Source organism: Hippocampus guttulatus, chromosome 20 (assembly GCF_054856545.1).
Source record: "Hippocampus guttulatus isolate MCC_2025c chromosome 20, RoL_Hgut_1.0, whole genome shotgun sequence".
Taxonomy (NCBI): domain Eukaryota; kingdom Metazoa; phylum Chordata; class Actinopteri; order Syngnathiformes; family Syngnathidae; genus Hippocampus; species Hippocampus guttulatus.
In genome coordinates this window covers 3,320,892-3,336,308 of record NC_141280.1, presented here as the reverse complement: position 1 = coordinate 3,336,308, position 15,417 = coordinate 3,320,892, and the positions used below count along the sequence as shown (strand labels likewise).

The window sequence follows — 15,417 nt, the reverse complement described above, 5'->3', positions numbered from 1 at the left end:
ATCTCTCGGGTCATCCCTCTGGGTAGCGGCCATGCTTTACCTGTTTCGCGGGAGCAATGTTTCTCTCACCCTCGCCGCCGATCTCATTCCTGAAACACGGGCAGCTGAGCACGAGGTCGTTGCTCTTGTCGTCACCCGGGTCCAAGGCCGGGTTGGTCCCATGACCTCCTAAGCCCTCCTTGCTCAGTTCTTCTTGTGAGCCGCAGGGCGATCCATACACCGCGCTCTGACTGGAGGAGAGGGACGACGTGGCCGAAGCGGAAGCGGCGGCGGCGGCCGACGCGCCCGTCGTGGTGTTCTTGCGTTTGGCTCCCGATTGCCGGCTTTGGATGACCTCGTTGAGGTCAAAGAGTAAGGAATTGATGTCGAAATGGGCAAAGCCTTTTTGGCACATCCACGGTTTAGGAGGGGGTAAACTCTCATCCCCTTTACTTCCATCCTCGGCATCTGAGCCGGCCCTCGAAGTGTCCCCCTCTACCTTCACGCTGCGCAACTTGCGGAATATTGACTCTCCACCCGTCTCGGACTTGGACCTCCTTTTCAAGTGCTTCTCTCGTTCTTTCAGACGACTGGCGGGACTGCCTCTGGCGGCGCCCAAGGAGCCGTCGGGCAAATCCAGGGCGGTCTGTTTCACGGGGGCAACAGTAAGCAGCTCGGTTAGCCTTTCCGGTGCGGGGCTTCGTTGATCTGGGGCCTCAGATGACTGATATCCTTTGAGCATGTCAAAAAAACTCTCGCCCGAGACCCCGTGCTTGTCTATGGATGACGTGCTGCCGTACTCCCGGTGCATGGGAGTCCACCCGGAGAAAGACCAGCCCTCATTACCATCCACGTCCAGTTCACTTATCGTGATGTCACTGTTACTCCGCTGACGGATGCGTTTCATCCCCTTCCGGGGTGACCCGAGATAGCCGTCGGGTGACAAAAAACGGTTGTCCTTTCCCTTCATCTGCATCTTGTTCTTCAGCGTGTTCTGGATATTGCGGAGCATGGACGAGTCTTGAGGGCTGATGAGATGCCCCAGCTTGGCTGACAAATTACTGTGAGCCGTGACGGCTGAGACAGCCCCTCCTCCACCGCCACCGCCGCCGCTTCCCACAAGTCTTTCTCGATCTCCGCTTCCGGATCCGGAGGAGCTGGTGGTCGTGGAGCTGGGCGAGTCCGTTTCCACTGTGATGTGCCACACGCCTCCTGCACCCCCGTCTTTTCTCGGGGGCCAGTCAGCCACTCGAGCCCGGACTCCCATCTTAGGGACTCCCGGGTTGTTGCCGGTGTTGGAAGAGGAAGAAATGTGTGCACTCTCACTGCGGGGCGGTGGCGCCCCTCCGTTGGGCAGACGCAAACGGCGAGTGTAGAACTCATCGGTGGCTGGCACCGAGCCTCCAACAGAGCGCTCCGTCTGGGATCGCTTGAGACTGGTCATTATTGAGGTCCGGGGGGGGATTGGGAGGGTACAGGTGGGGTCTTGTTGAATTTTAGATCGGGTTTAACATAATGCCCACAGACAGAAGTGACGACCCTTGAAAACACATTTCGCCCTGCAAATTAGAACGAAAACCTTTTAGGTTCTTTAGCAAGCCCTTCAGACAATCAAGAGTCATTCAAAAGCTACGACAGTCTGTATAGGTCAGCAATCATGACATTTAAATACAAGAGCTAACAGGAGAATGTTAATACTGCATGAAGTGGTACATTGACGTTTCTTCAGAAGCCAGTGAGTAACTTTCAAGGACTAAATTAATAGTACCAAATATATTTTTGACTCGTGAACAATATCAATATCAAACAAAATTGCATCTTCCAATTCTGTTAGATTTTTCTGCTCCAACCGAGGTTTGGCATAAAACAGCGTTTGAAGCCGGTAGCTTCAACCTCAAAGGTAAGTCGTGCCCATTTGTTGCCGGGTGTCGCTGAACGCGTGCGTGGTGCCTGAGCGAGAGACGCGGCGTTGAATCATTTGATATGTTAAACGAGCCTTTCAGGTTCGAGACGGAGATCATATGAAACCTCAAAGGCTACAAATAGATTTAAATCATCTCGCGAGTTGATCAGTCGATGTGAAATGTTGTGATTATTTGCAGAGGTGCATTGCCAACGTCACATGACCCAACTCAGAAAACAGGTGACATGTGACAAGTGAGACCGAGGGCACTTTGATGTCAATTGAAGTGGACAGCAGAGGGCGATAGATCAATGTTGGACTAATATACGTTACCCTTTAACTTTTCATGCTCTTCTTCCCTCCTCATTTGATTATTACCAAGAAATCAGTTCCAATGCACTTCATATACGACATTATTGCCGTTATTACTTCATATAAGACTTTCCCGTTAGCTGCTTCCGTAGCCCGCTGACACGCAGCGTTTACACGAGGCGCCATTTCGTCAGTCATTTGGAATTGGTTCAGGTTTGCAGCGTCAGACAGTGAGTAACAAAGAGTTGATTGCAAAATATGTTGAAAGAGTGTTCAAACTCAAGCGAGCGTCACGGAAGGGAAAACATGCACTTGCCAAATGAATTTTTAAACACGGCACCCTACCTGGCGCGGAGCCAGAGTGCTTCGGTACGTACTGCATGCGAGATTTGATTTCCTGTCCATTTTATGGTCCTGTTACTGTTATGGCGGCGATATCATTCCTTCACTCACGCTTGCTTATGTTGTTTTTGGCTGCCGTCCAATGTTGTGCCTTGATGGGCATCATTGCATCTGACAGCAATGATTGACAAACACCTGATGATTACGAAATAAGTGCAGGAAACGTGAGAAACAAGAGCGCTAAGCAAAATGAGCAGTCGACCACAATTGAATTGTTTGGTTTTTCTCAGTTTGAACATTGGTTATTTAGCAGCGCGTTGTCCAAACATAGTATCTGTTCACACAACAGCTGTTCAGGTCGAAGAAATGCAAAACCCTGAAAGTAAACAAGGTTGAAGAGCCAATTTTCGGGTTACGAAAGAACAAATGAGGAATGAATCAATTCAGTAAACAAGAATGTGTCACGCACCGTGTCGAGTGAGTTCCCTTCATTCTGCTTAACCTTTGGCAGTTTTACACCTGGTCCACCTAAAAGATATTCCCACACTAACTGGTGAGTCAATTTGAGTCTAGCCAAGTCGTGTCTTGAACCGTGAGGGATTTTTCACTCCAATTTAGCCTGTCTAGTCCACATCGTAGCGAGCCCACAAGAAATCAAAAGACATTAAGAAACCTCGGGGGGTGGGCATTATTTTTCCCTCGAGCGAGCTACATTTTTTACATAGTTGGAGCCATGACTACAAAAGAATCATCACATGCGGTGTTAAAGAGGAGATGGCAGCTTTAAATTCACTCACCGGCCCCCCTACCACGAAATGTTTAAAAAAAAAAAAAGGCAGATATTTCAACCACCTCATGGCAAACGGAAACACTAAGTTGCGTTATTAAAGCTCCAGCCACTTAAAAGCCACACGGCGTTTCATCTCAGCATGTCTGAATGCAGGGGAGGAAATAGAGGAAGATAAGGAAGGGCGGAAAATAAATCAAACATTATTCTCTTTGAAAGCTGCAATGTAGCAGACGACCCAAGTGACGGAGTTTCGGCTCAGAGCTTTTCAAAGTGAAAGTGTAATTGTGCGGCAAGATAAATGCCCCACCCCCTCCCCCCGAACTGCTCCCTGTTGAGCTTAGATGTGTGACGTCGGGTCTGCCCTGTATGGCTGACTGAGGCCGAAAGAGGTGACTTTATGCAACTGCTGGTGTAGGTTTTGTGTTACGCAAGAGTTACCTGTACTTTGAAAATCCATATTTCCTGAAAAAATAAAAATAAAAATCTACACAACTCTCGGTTACTTGTACTGCTGCGCCGACCGCATCTGTGCCAAGTCAGAAACAAAGTTTTGAATGCTTGCCAGCGCCAACATGTAGAAAAGTGGAAATGAAAAAGAGATGATGATGATGATAAAGAGAGAAAAAAGGCAGAGGTGTCATTTAGAGTGCCGTGAACATCAAGGTACAGGAAGTGCAATTTAGTGTTTGAAGGCCACAGGGAAGAAACAAAAAAAAGGACACAAATGGCAACGGCGTCATCCAACTCAAGGTTGATCGACAACGGAAGGGTTTTATTTCTTCCGCCGCAAGCAGCTAATAATAGTACACAACGTTAAAGCTCGTTTCTTTACTCATTTACAGCCAATAAATAACATTTTGACAGCTTCCTTGGACTGCATTTCTCATGTCATCCCCCATGTGATGACAATCTTCCCCTCACGTTTCTTAATCAACACAATTTCAATTGGAAATGCACCACTGGTTGCCTAGCCAGGCAGAAATGAACACGGAGAACATCCACAGACTTCATTTGGTTTGGAATTTGATGAAAAACGCTCGTCTGACGCACCCTTTGACAAACCTCACGAAAGGGGGGTGCGGCGGTATCTTTTCCTGAGACGCTCCAATCTATTGACCGTGACATATTTGGCTAATAGAAATACAATTTGTCTTGACGTTCATTAGCCAAAGAGGCTCGAACCTAATATCCTAACTAGATTATGACCAAAAAAAAAAAAAAAACGGTCCATCAAATGACAATCAGGAGAAGGAAAGCCATTAAACTGATGGAGATGAAGGCGAGCACATTCGGTCGGGCTGTGCCGTCACCGCGGCGATGAAGCAAGAGCCTCCTCCGCACAACCGCCGAAGAGCCCTCTAATCTGTGCCAATCAGGTGACGCCTCACAGCCGTTTGTTGTACATGCACGGCAACCCCCCCCGCGCGCAGACCTCCCCTTCGCCTCAACAGCCAATGCGGACCCTTACTGCGAACAGCTAAATCAGGCATGGCACAGAGGATGACAGAAATAGCAGTATCGAGTGGTGAATAATAGGGAAAAGAGGCTTGGGTGTAATTAACATTGAGATGGGGAGCTGCTGCAGAGAACATGAGGGGGAGGAACTTGAGCAAAGAGGATAAATGAAGGTAATGGGGATAGAGCATGTATACGAAGTTGGGCGGGCCTTCAAAAAGAGAAATATGCCATGAATTCCGCAACAATATGCAAACTTATTTTGCACGGCCTGGCAAAGATGAGATCTCATCAGGTCTACTACTGGTTGGAAAATTAGGCGCAGACAGAATAGCAGGTGACTTGTTTCTTTTGAGTTGGATGACTGCATGGAAAGTGAGGCGCTGATGTCCAAACTGGCACATTCTGCGTGGGAATGCGAGTTGGAACAGCACTGCAGAGAGAAGAGGAGTGTGTAGGGCTGGAAGAAGTGCACACGTCGCACTACAGTGCATGTGGACTCAAAATGATACGAAGCAGATGACTGCGTGCCGAATAAATAAGATGAACTGGAAGGAACCAAAGTTACACACACACGCACACACACACACAGTTGCAACTCAATTTACAAACGCATTTGATTCCGTGACCCCATTTGTAAAACCAAAGGTTCATAAATCAAGGTACATTTTTCCCATTGAAATGAATGGAAATGCAATTAATCCGTTCCAGACTCCAACTTGTTGCGTTTACATTTTACGATATCTAGATTGTCTCTCATTTGAATGAATGTGTGGTTGAAAAGAAATACAGTACAACATAAAAATAAGTGAAAATAGACTTTGCTGAGAAATAAACTCTACAAGTGCTTATTGTGCTTTAACTTGAAGTGAGGAGTGGGGAAGGGCAACGGCTCCTCCACTGAAAAAGAGACTCCTTCCAAAATAACAGAATCTTACTCAGATGTATTTCTGTTGTCTATTTCAATGTAGTGACCCCAAAAAAAAAACCATCCGGGGAAACTTGTCTTTTTTTGCCACAGCCACGTCACGGTACGTAGACGTACACAACGTATACAGCACCAAGTGTGAGGTGAAGGCAAACATTTATTTGAGGAGGCCGCGGCACTGATGTCATCAAATATGTAACCGGGGCTCCTTCCTGACAGCTCAACAGCCGAGGGAGCAGTCTCACATTCCAACAGGATACACATCTCAGCCACTTCCTGCCTATGTTTCAGGAAGTGACAGGTTGCACATCGAATGAGGCGAGGCCCGTCACGCTCAATATTCAAGTGGGAGACTTTGTGACTAAGAAATTGAAAAAAGATAAATAAATAAAATGAAATACTGTAGCTCAGTAAGCGAGAGCGATTCCTCTGTGGAATATTTGGTTTCATTATTATTGTTGGTTTTTTTTCAAATGGATGCATTTCACTGAGCCGAACTGAGTGCTTGAAGTATCGCTGACCAGTATCGGGTTCCCTCACAAAAACCCGATACCTTGAAATAAGGTCTGTATCAGCCCCACATTAATGGTATCGGTACTCGTCCCATCCCGACTCTCAACAGTACTTCTGTACTTCCTCCATGAAAGCGGACTCATTATCTTTGCATTGAATCAAAATAAAACATTTGCAAACATCTGCTTTCGATTGCGAATACGATCGTCAACATTTTTGCCGATAAACCAAATATGTCATTAATTCCAAACGACTTTGCAAAACTTTTGCTTTAAGTTCATTGTCATACGAGACGTGACGGTAGAAGCAACAGGTTTTTGAAATGAACACTGGGCCTGACGGGTCGCCCAGAATCCCCCCCCCCCCCCCCGCCCTCCATCCCCCTCCAATTACAGCAGAAAAAGGATGCGTCGGATAAGATGTGCCATTGAAAAGGAGAGTAGGATGTGCGATGATTGCAGCAGGACTGGAAAGGCGCACGCTCATTTGTGCCTACAGCGAAGAGTATTCGATTGATAACGAATGGGCCAGAATGAGTTGGCAGAGAGAGAGAGCGGCAGATCTAGAAAGGGGGGAGAGCGCGAGATTGATTCCCCACTCAATACGAGAGCATGTGGGAGGAGATGAGCGAGACGGCACGTGGGCACGAGCGATATAGATGCAAGAGGCGAGGAGTCGCTCCATCAAGTCGACTACCCCGCGTCCTTTTTCAACCATCTCGCTGTCGGCCACCGAAGCGGCAAAGTAATAACGATAAAAGCCCCCCCGCCGGCCGTCTCGCGGCACACAAACGCATTTTCGTCGGCGCTATAAGTGACTTTTCAAGGCCACGGCTCACTCACTTGGGGGTCGGAACACGTGACGGGGAGTCAGACAGCAAAGCTACGGCACATCCGCGCCACCACATCTTGAATCTTAGCTTAGCTCAGGGGTGGGCAATTATTTTCCGGGGGGGGGCCAAATGAGAAGCAGAAAATATTGTGGAGGGCCGGGCCAAAAGTTAGAAATAGAAATAGAAAATAAAGAAGATAGCACAATGTCTTTGTATGCCAGTAATAATGTAACATTCTCCTCCATCATCACACTCAGCACCGGTTCTCCTCATGGATGTATACTGAGCCCCCTGTTGTTCACGCTCTACACATTTGACTGCTCTCCGACTCTTATTAGCGGTCCAGTTTGCGGAAAGTTTTTAACATGATAACAATCAAACCATTCTAGGCGGGCCGGATTAAAAACACCAACGGGCCAGATCCGGCCCGCGGGCCGTAGTTTGCCCACCTTGGCTTAGCTTTATCAATCTTCTCTCGGAACATTTGTGAGCAGACGACATCTACATTTCAAGGGGTCTGATGTCAAAGTCTCGATCACTCTTCCCCAACTTGCAACTGAATCACTCGGTGTCCTTTTTTTTTTTTTCTGTCCATGATCAATAGGATGAAATTCGTCTGCCGCGCCGTTGCCTGGCCTCTCCATTCTCCACCATCGAATGTCTCCCCCACCTCTCTTACATTCTTGTAGCAAAACAGTCATGTCTGTTTCTATGTGTCGATGGGAGCGTGGGAGGAAAGTAGCGCAGCATTGCTGGCTGGAGGAGGAGGAGGAGGAGGTGAGAGATAAGAGAATAGAGAGGGGGGGGGGGCAAAAAATTCTTTGAGGGTGAAGAACAGCATTTATCTGAACAAAACATGCTGTTTTCCCAATCTAATGGACAAGGACCGCCCACTTTTTCAGCACCATCACAACAATTGACCCGAAAGCCCATAAAGAGAAGGGAAAGAGGGGCGTGTCTATGATCGAGTGGGGGGGGGGGGGGGATCGATGAATAAGCATAAAAGAAAATGTGCACAAAAAATTGTAATTGAAAAAAATAATTATGACATATTACTCACCATGAGGCGCCTTTTTTAAAGGCATTTTCAGATATGTGAACATGGCATCATGCATAATATCACACAAGCTGTAAGAACCAAAACAAAAGTATTGCCATGCTTTACAATGTCGAGGGCTTTTTGGGGCTTTTTACGGTCTACCATTCGCAGGAGTGAGCTTATTTTCACCTGTCACCTGCTGCTAACAATGACTGCAACAATTTGAGCCCATTTCAGTCAACTCGGATCATCACCACCGTCTCCGACCGGCTCGATGCCAACGGCGCGTTTATATTCCAGTGAGGGGCTTGTGTTGGATCTCAAGGGGTTGTGCGGGAGGCCTAGCAGAGGCGAGTTGGCTTCTCTTCTCCAACACCTGCATTATCTTTTGCACCTGAAGCAGTCTGCACCCCCGTCTACCAACTCCTGAGGCTCGCTAATGGGACATTCATGCCACTCAAGGGGAACCCTCTCATTCGACGCAAACTTGGAACACAGCTCCCCCCCGAAAACAGGCCACTGTCCAACACGACCTGATTAATGAAAGGTCAAATCCAAGCTGTACAGGTTAAGTGTCTTCTTCTTTTCTTGTTTGTTTTTTTTGCCAAATAAAAAGACAAAGCACTCATAAAAGCAAATGGGCCCCTGAGTCGCAGAAAATTAAAAAAAAAACTTGCATTTAAATCAACAATCTAACTACAGCAAAGCAATTAGCCTACTGATGCTTGCTAACCTTCTCAAGGGGAAAGTCGGCTGGCAACGGCACAACCAGAGATATACTCTCCCATCGCCCCCGCCAAAATAAATCCACCAATCAATCATTTTGCTCTTAATTGAGAACATAAATGTAGTCCCATTCGTACCATCCACAGTGTACTCACTGTAACGGGAGAAGGCTAACAATCTCTCGCTGGCATTGAACTTTGATGCAGTTGAACGCATGGTCACTCAAGCCTGGGAAAGGGGGCGGGGGGGGGGGGGGGGGGGTAGCAACAGGTACGCATTAAGAGGCCTGATTACGCCGGCTTCACTTTTCAACCGCAAAAGTCGGCATCAAAGCAAAGAAAACTGTAAGACTTTAAAGAGGGCTGGCAGATGACACCAACTGGATTTGGAGGTTTGGAGAGCAGACGAGAGCAAAGCGGCACAAGAGCTGCAAGGCCATCGTTTGGATCGAACTATAGAATTTAGAAAAGTACCATAAAACGGGTTCAAATCTGATGGTCTGCAAAAGTGAAGCAATCATATGATTGACGTTTTACAACTTCAACGTCTCAGCGACGGGAACGGAATGGGGCGTCCCAGCTAAAAGATTTTGCAGCACGCAAATAAACGAACAGAATACAACTGGCACGCACGCCGCAGTTTAATCGCATGCTTTGTGTGACGCGATAAACCAGAGCCAAGATAAACAATTGGAGAAATTCCTTCCACGCGGAAGTGAACAACGCGTACCGTCTGACTGAAAGCCGGTGTCAAAACGGCAACAAAAAGGGGAATGAAAATTCAAACCAGAGTGCCACTCACTCCAGGCCTTTGTCTCCCCGAATCCATTTGAATGGATTGATTGGCGAATCAACACGCGAGGCGACAACTGCACCATCAAATGAGTTCTTTGCCTGTGCTGCTCTCCAAAACTTTGCGGAAAACAATGTGGAGTTTTTTTTCTTTTCTGTAATACAGCTCATAGCAGCGCAAGGTAATTCATAATAAAAGGACTTTGGCTGCCATTTTTTTTTTTTAAAGGCTTTGATTAAAAAGTATGCGCTCCCTGGTTTGACTTCTGGTAAGACATCTTGACAATACAAATCATGCCCGGGCAGAATGGAGTGAGAGTCAAGCTCACGCTCAAGTTGCAGGTCATAAAACAGATAGTGTCCAGATGTTTGGCAGGACGCAAAATGCATGGGAAGGTTTTCTCTCCTTTGTCAGCTACTGACAACACTCCATGGAGAATTCCTTCCGGAGTCTCCGTATGTATTTTGCGGCTGGCATTTGGCGTCAAGTCCGGTCATTAGAAAAGGAGGCCGTCCGGTCATATCAAAACGGCGACGGCGGAGAGATCGGCGGACTAAGCGCAGCTTACCGGTTTCCAAAACAACACAATTGTCTTCGCGGATGCATCGAGTGACTCGCAAACTGAATCGTTCGAGCTTGGCGGCAGCCGTCACTTCTATCCGAAAACGTGTTTTGGCCACAGCAATGATGCCATTGAATTAGTTCGGTATTATTGGAAAGTGCAATGTACACATACAGCATAATACAAGCTTCCAGACGGTGAGAAACGTTTCATTCGGAGGTCCGAGCACGTGTTGATGGTAGCAAATGGGCAAAGAATGAATCGGGTCGTTTCTGTATTACATGACAAGGACCAATAATGCTTGAATCCAGCACAAAATACTTCAACTCAAACTACGTACCGAAGAAAAGCGCACGCGAGCAGTGTTGATGTCATTTCGACCTTGTTAGCTTTTTTTTGGGGGGGAGAATACACTTACAGGGTCTTAAATGTAACTCGATTCCATTTGCAGGTCATTCTGATCAAAGGGGGCCACTTTAATGGGTGAACCAGCAAGTAGAGAGAATCTCGGGAAAGTCTTATTAATCTGCAGAATCCATTGGAAAATCGTTTGAAAGCCTCTATGAGCCCACGTAAGCAGTTTTGTCTTTGGCCACCCATCTTCTCTTTTTGCTCTATTAAAACGAGCGTGATTGTCTTATTCTCTACAAAGTCTTTTTTTTTTTTTTTTTTTGCATTCCTCTATCAAGGGGACAGAAAGCCTTCGTTTTGCTCCCTCCCACAACTAGGAGATGAAATGTGAGCGAGTCTGTGTTGGGGGGGACAGGGGGGGCAATCGCTGCAAAGTGGGGAATTGGGATTTTTGTACAAGGAAGCTGAAGCGAAATATAAGATCCCCCCCCCCCCTTATAAATCATACAAAGAATTGAAATTCTCAAAAGACGGCGAGAGGAAGGTGAATCAAGCTTGACTTCAAAAGATTAAAAGTTGGCTTTGTTCACGTCAGCGGGCAGCCAGTAAAAAAAAAAAAAAAAGTAAAATGGGTGAACACTTGAACAGTAATGGCGCTCAAACTATCTATTCGAGTTTTGCTTGTGGTGAGACTTTGTCACTGGAAGGAGACAATTTGCTTTGCCTCTCGGACACAAATAAGATGCACGCCATCTGTTATTATGGTCACTTTGTTGAAGGAAAGCAGACACCGCCATGCGGGCATTCCGCCGCCTCTTCCTAACCCGCAAACCTTTTGCACTTTGCGATCGACTTCAGATTTAAATTTTGTTGCGGCAACCATCGCTTCATGAAATCGATTTTCAAATCGACTGCACCGACGCTTTTCGATGAATTCAATGCACGATTCCAGGCAGACGCGCGGACAGACCGTGATTCCGCCGGACTTTATAATCGGTTGATATTTATTGAATGATTTTCCTTATTGAAATTTGTGAGGGAATGGAAACTTTAAAGCTCGACGTTCGATACCCCCGTTGAGTTCGATACTCCGTCTCTCGAGCCTTGCGAAGTGCCGAACAAGTCTCCGCAGTTCTCTCACTCGAGTTAAGGCGAGAAAAACTGCCTTTCTGGTCATAATCGTGAGACACGAAACACTAAAAAGGAACCTGTGCATAGGGGCCAAGACCAAAAGTCCCGGAGCATCGACATACCTAATTCTGCAAGGCAAGCGGTCAATGAAAAGAGAACATTTGCACTTGTATCGATCATCGATCAGCCATCAAATGACGATGACGGCCATCAGTCAGAAGACAAGGACCCAGATTGACAAGTGCATGTTCAATGGCGGTGATAAAACACAAGCAAAGTTGGGGGCTGTTGGTAGGATAGCAGACAGCTCTGTGACACTTTGACAGATGTGAAGCTTGGCCCAAAGGGGAACAGATAAAAAGCCTTTCGAGACAAGGTCCACTGCAAAGCTTCCTGAGCCGCAGCTCAACGAACGAAAGGGTCAAGCCACTCCTCGATTCTGGCCGTGCTGGGATTCCCCGCGCAAAACAAAACACCGGTTTGGGACTTGATTTTCGACACCGCTTCACGACCTTAGTTGCAACGCCGAAGTGCAACAAAACAGCATAAAGGATTCCGATAACACGATTTAGAATCCTTCACAAGGCTGCGTATCGTTCAAGGTTAAGTGATGCATGTCGGTGGCGTCATGGCAACGTGGCTACGTTAACAATCAAACATCACTGCATTAACCCCCCCCCCCAATAAAAAACTGAAGTTTGACAAAATGAGTTCATTATATTGTCCGACACTGCTTATTGACCTCATCATGCAAAATTTCGTCTGACAAGCGAAGACATTTGTTTGCTTAGCATGCACGGTTTCACCCATGGGCTAAATAACACGGCGGAAAGCCGGGTGCATCAAATATTACATAACGCAGCTCCACCTCCGCAGGCGCTGTTCACAGCGCCCCTCCTACTCCCTCCTGCCTCCCGCTCGCCCACCATTGGCTATTTGCGGGCAGAGGTGCATCGCCGGATGAGGACAGCGCTCCGGCACCGACCCAACACCTTCAAAACTTACGATGCAAGTAGAAATGAAGTATGAGGCGGGACACACTCGATCGTCTTCGGGATTGCGGCGAAGCACTGCCAACGCGTCCGCAATGGGCTCAAAAATAGCGCGGAAATGTGTGATTTGGTGAAACAGTTACAGCCACTCTCACCCCTGCGGCGATGCTGGATGTTATATCTTGGAAACAAATTAGTGTTAGTTACCAAGCAATACTTGCCCAAAGTAGGACTGCACTTGTTGCCTGGCAACATTCGTTTCATTGAATCTCAACGCAGGGGTGATTTGAGCACAAACCCTTTTAGACGAAATGGCGTTGCATTAAAAATGTCATGTTCTCTAATAACTGACTCAATAGCTGACTTTTGAAAATTAAAAAAAACAAAACAAACACAAAAAAAAAACGGATGGATCTTTCACAGTAACGGGAAAATTACGGAATCAGCCCCAATTGCTGATCACATGATTAGAATTCTATTTTGAGTAGTTATTGGGAAAAAATGTGCAGATTTTGCAAGATTGTTTAAAAAAAAAAAAGGCTCTCTGAAGATATGCAAATGTGTTATTTCCAGTCTCATGTGTGAGAAACACAGCTCATTTAGTTGGGTTTTTCTGGCGTGTATATTTCTTAATTATTAACCAGATCAGCGCTGCGTAAATATTGCAATAGCCTCTGTTTAAAAGAGGTTAAATACACACCCGAAAGATTGGAGCACACGGACGTACAGCCCAATGGCGCTCACATGAAGGTTGACGGGAGCACTGATTTGGTTGTTCGTCGTGAGAATGTTAGGTGAGGCCTATGACGTCATCCACATGCGTTATGCACGCCGTTGTCATCCCGTGGCTCAGCGAAATCCGCAATTCAATCAAAGTGACCGATGTGCCTTTTGTCCATTTTCTGGCTTCTACAGCAATCTGAGATCCATTAAAAATCTAAGATGAGAGAACTTGGGCTTTGCAGGGCCATCACCTGTCGGCCCCCACCTCCCATTCCACTCAGATGAGCAAAAGGGAACATCAAGTTGCAGTGAGCACTCCACGTCGTGGCACGCCACTTTCCTGTTTTGGTTTCTGCTTCCACCACCTGCGAGGCAGATGTTGAAGACGCTGGCACTGTGACCCCATTTTCTTTTCCCCTCCCGCTTCTTTTTCTTGCTTCCTTTTGAACATCAAGACGACACCGGAATTATTTTAAATTTCAATCCGAAAAAAAAAAAAAAAGCCATTTGTCACGTTGCATGTGAACGCCTACCAGACACTTTTTTTAGGTCCACCCGCACAATCCAATGAGAGGAATTATAAGCGCTGAGTTGGATTTTCTGTCTCCAATTGAGTATCGCGTGAGGTAAGATTACATGAAAACAACTTTTCTTGGTGTTTTGGGAACGTTTCATCCAACAGATGTCCATACCATTCCAATTCATACAGACCTGCTGGAAAAATACTTTTTTTTTCTCTCTATTAGAGCACTTGGACAAGTGGAGTGACTGCTGGAAACAGCAGCGCTGCCATAAAAGTCAACTTTGTTGGAGAAAGTTTTGAAAGCACAACTGCGATGACAAAGCTCCGTTGCACCGTTACCGTCTCTGTGACGTTCTCATGCAAGCCCGGATCGAACACTTGACGACAATATTCATGATTAACATATAGCAGATGTGTGTTTTTCATAAAAGGTATACTTCCCGGAAATAAATGTTCTGTAAGCGACCCCAAAGACTTCAATACGCTGATTTTGGTGCAAAGATCCAGTAACTAGTGAGTTCCTCTTACAGCTACCGCTGAACATGTGTAGCCATCACGGTGTCAAGAGAAGCGGCTCTTCTTCCAGCCGACATAACGACAAAGTGCTACAACAAGAAAGCTATTTCAGAGTTCGGCCTGGATTTGGGGAACAGATGGCAAAGCAGTTGGTGGGAATTTCAGCAACACTTCCATCAATGTTGGATGGCCACAGTTACACTTTCCCGGACTTACGAGACAAGGTTTTTGAGACTCTATTTGAAGTCAACAAATTTACATTTGAGTGCGAGACACTTGTCTGGTGGTTTGTTTGTTTTTTTGGTCAGCGTTATACAATTACGGAGAATTGTCCTCTGAAATCATTAGCCTAAATACATTTCTGGGTCGTCCAAAAGTGTTTCTTGCAAAACATAAAAAAACTGAAGCATGCAACCCAACCCGAACCCACGGTTGCTGGCAGTACAATAAAACCTCCAAAAATCTCAAAAGGATCAAGAAAAAAAAAAATCCTCCTGTCCCTGATCAGAGGAAATTATGAATCATTCTTCCCAGCAAGGTGGCCAATCATTTGCAGCATAACATTTGTCAACCTTGGTATTTCTCATGTGAGCAAAACATTCTTTAAACAGGTGGCCCTCACGGTTAAATACGGTAACGGGGGGGGGGGGGGGGGGTTTGAAACATTGACAAAAATGAACAAAGAAAGAAGAGTGAGGAAATGTGAGTGCTAGTGGAGATAGGGTGATCCAAGAAGGCAGAAATGATGACAAAGACAGTTTCCTGGCATGCCTTCTCAACAGGAAGGAAGTAAAGATGAGGAAAGTCGCTTTGTGACGATTGAAGGGAATTGTGGGTGGTGGAGTCGGGCAAACAGAAGCAATTGCGGTCGCACCACGGGAGAGAATACGGAGAGATAGCTGCAAAGCAGTCATCAACAAAAGAATATGCACGGACTTGAGAAGTACACTCCACGTTTACATATTGCACTATTTAAAAATGTTTAAAAAAAGAAACAAAATGACTCAA

General features: G+C 46.3%; 1 protein-coding gene and 1 long non-coding RNA gene across 4 annotated transcripts in view; one reads left to right on the top strand and one right to left on the bottom strand.

Annotated features, from left to right (window-relative positions):
• sipa1l1 (signal-induced proliferation-associated 1 like 1) overlaps positions 1-15,417 on the bottom strand; it is a 36,334-nt gene that overhangs the window by 19,676 nt on the left and 1,241 nt on the right. For all 3 annotated transcript variants that reach the window (XM_086100436.1, XM_086100438.1, XM_086100437.1), the window contains exon 2: positions 41-1,538. In XM_086100436.1, coding sequence (XP_085956562.1) covers positions 41-1,423 — 1,383 coding nt within the window. In that variant the 5' untranslated portion in view covers positions 1,424-1,538. The remainder of the gene's footprint in view (positions 1-40; positions 1,539-15,417) is intronic.
• On the top strand, positions 13,486-14,358 carry LOC147187553 (uncharacterized). Its single transcript, XR_015097687.1, has 2 exons — positions 13,486-13,996; positions 14,117-14,358. It is a non-coding gene; the product is annotated as an uncharacterized LOC147187553 (long non-coding RNA).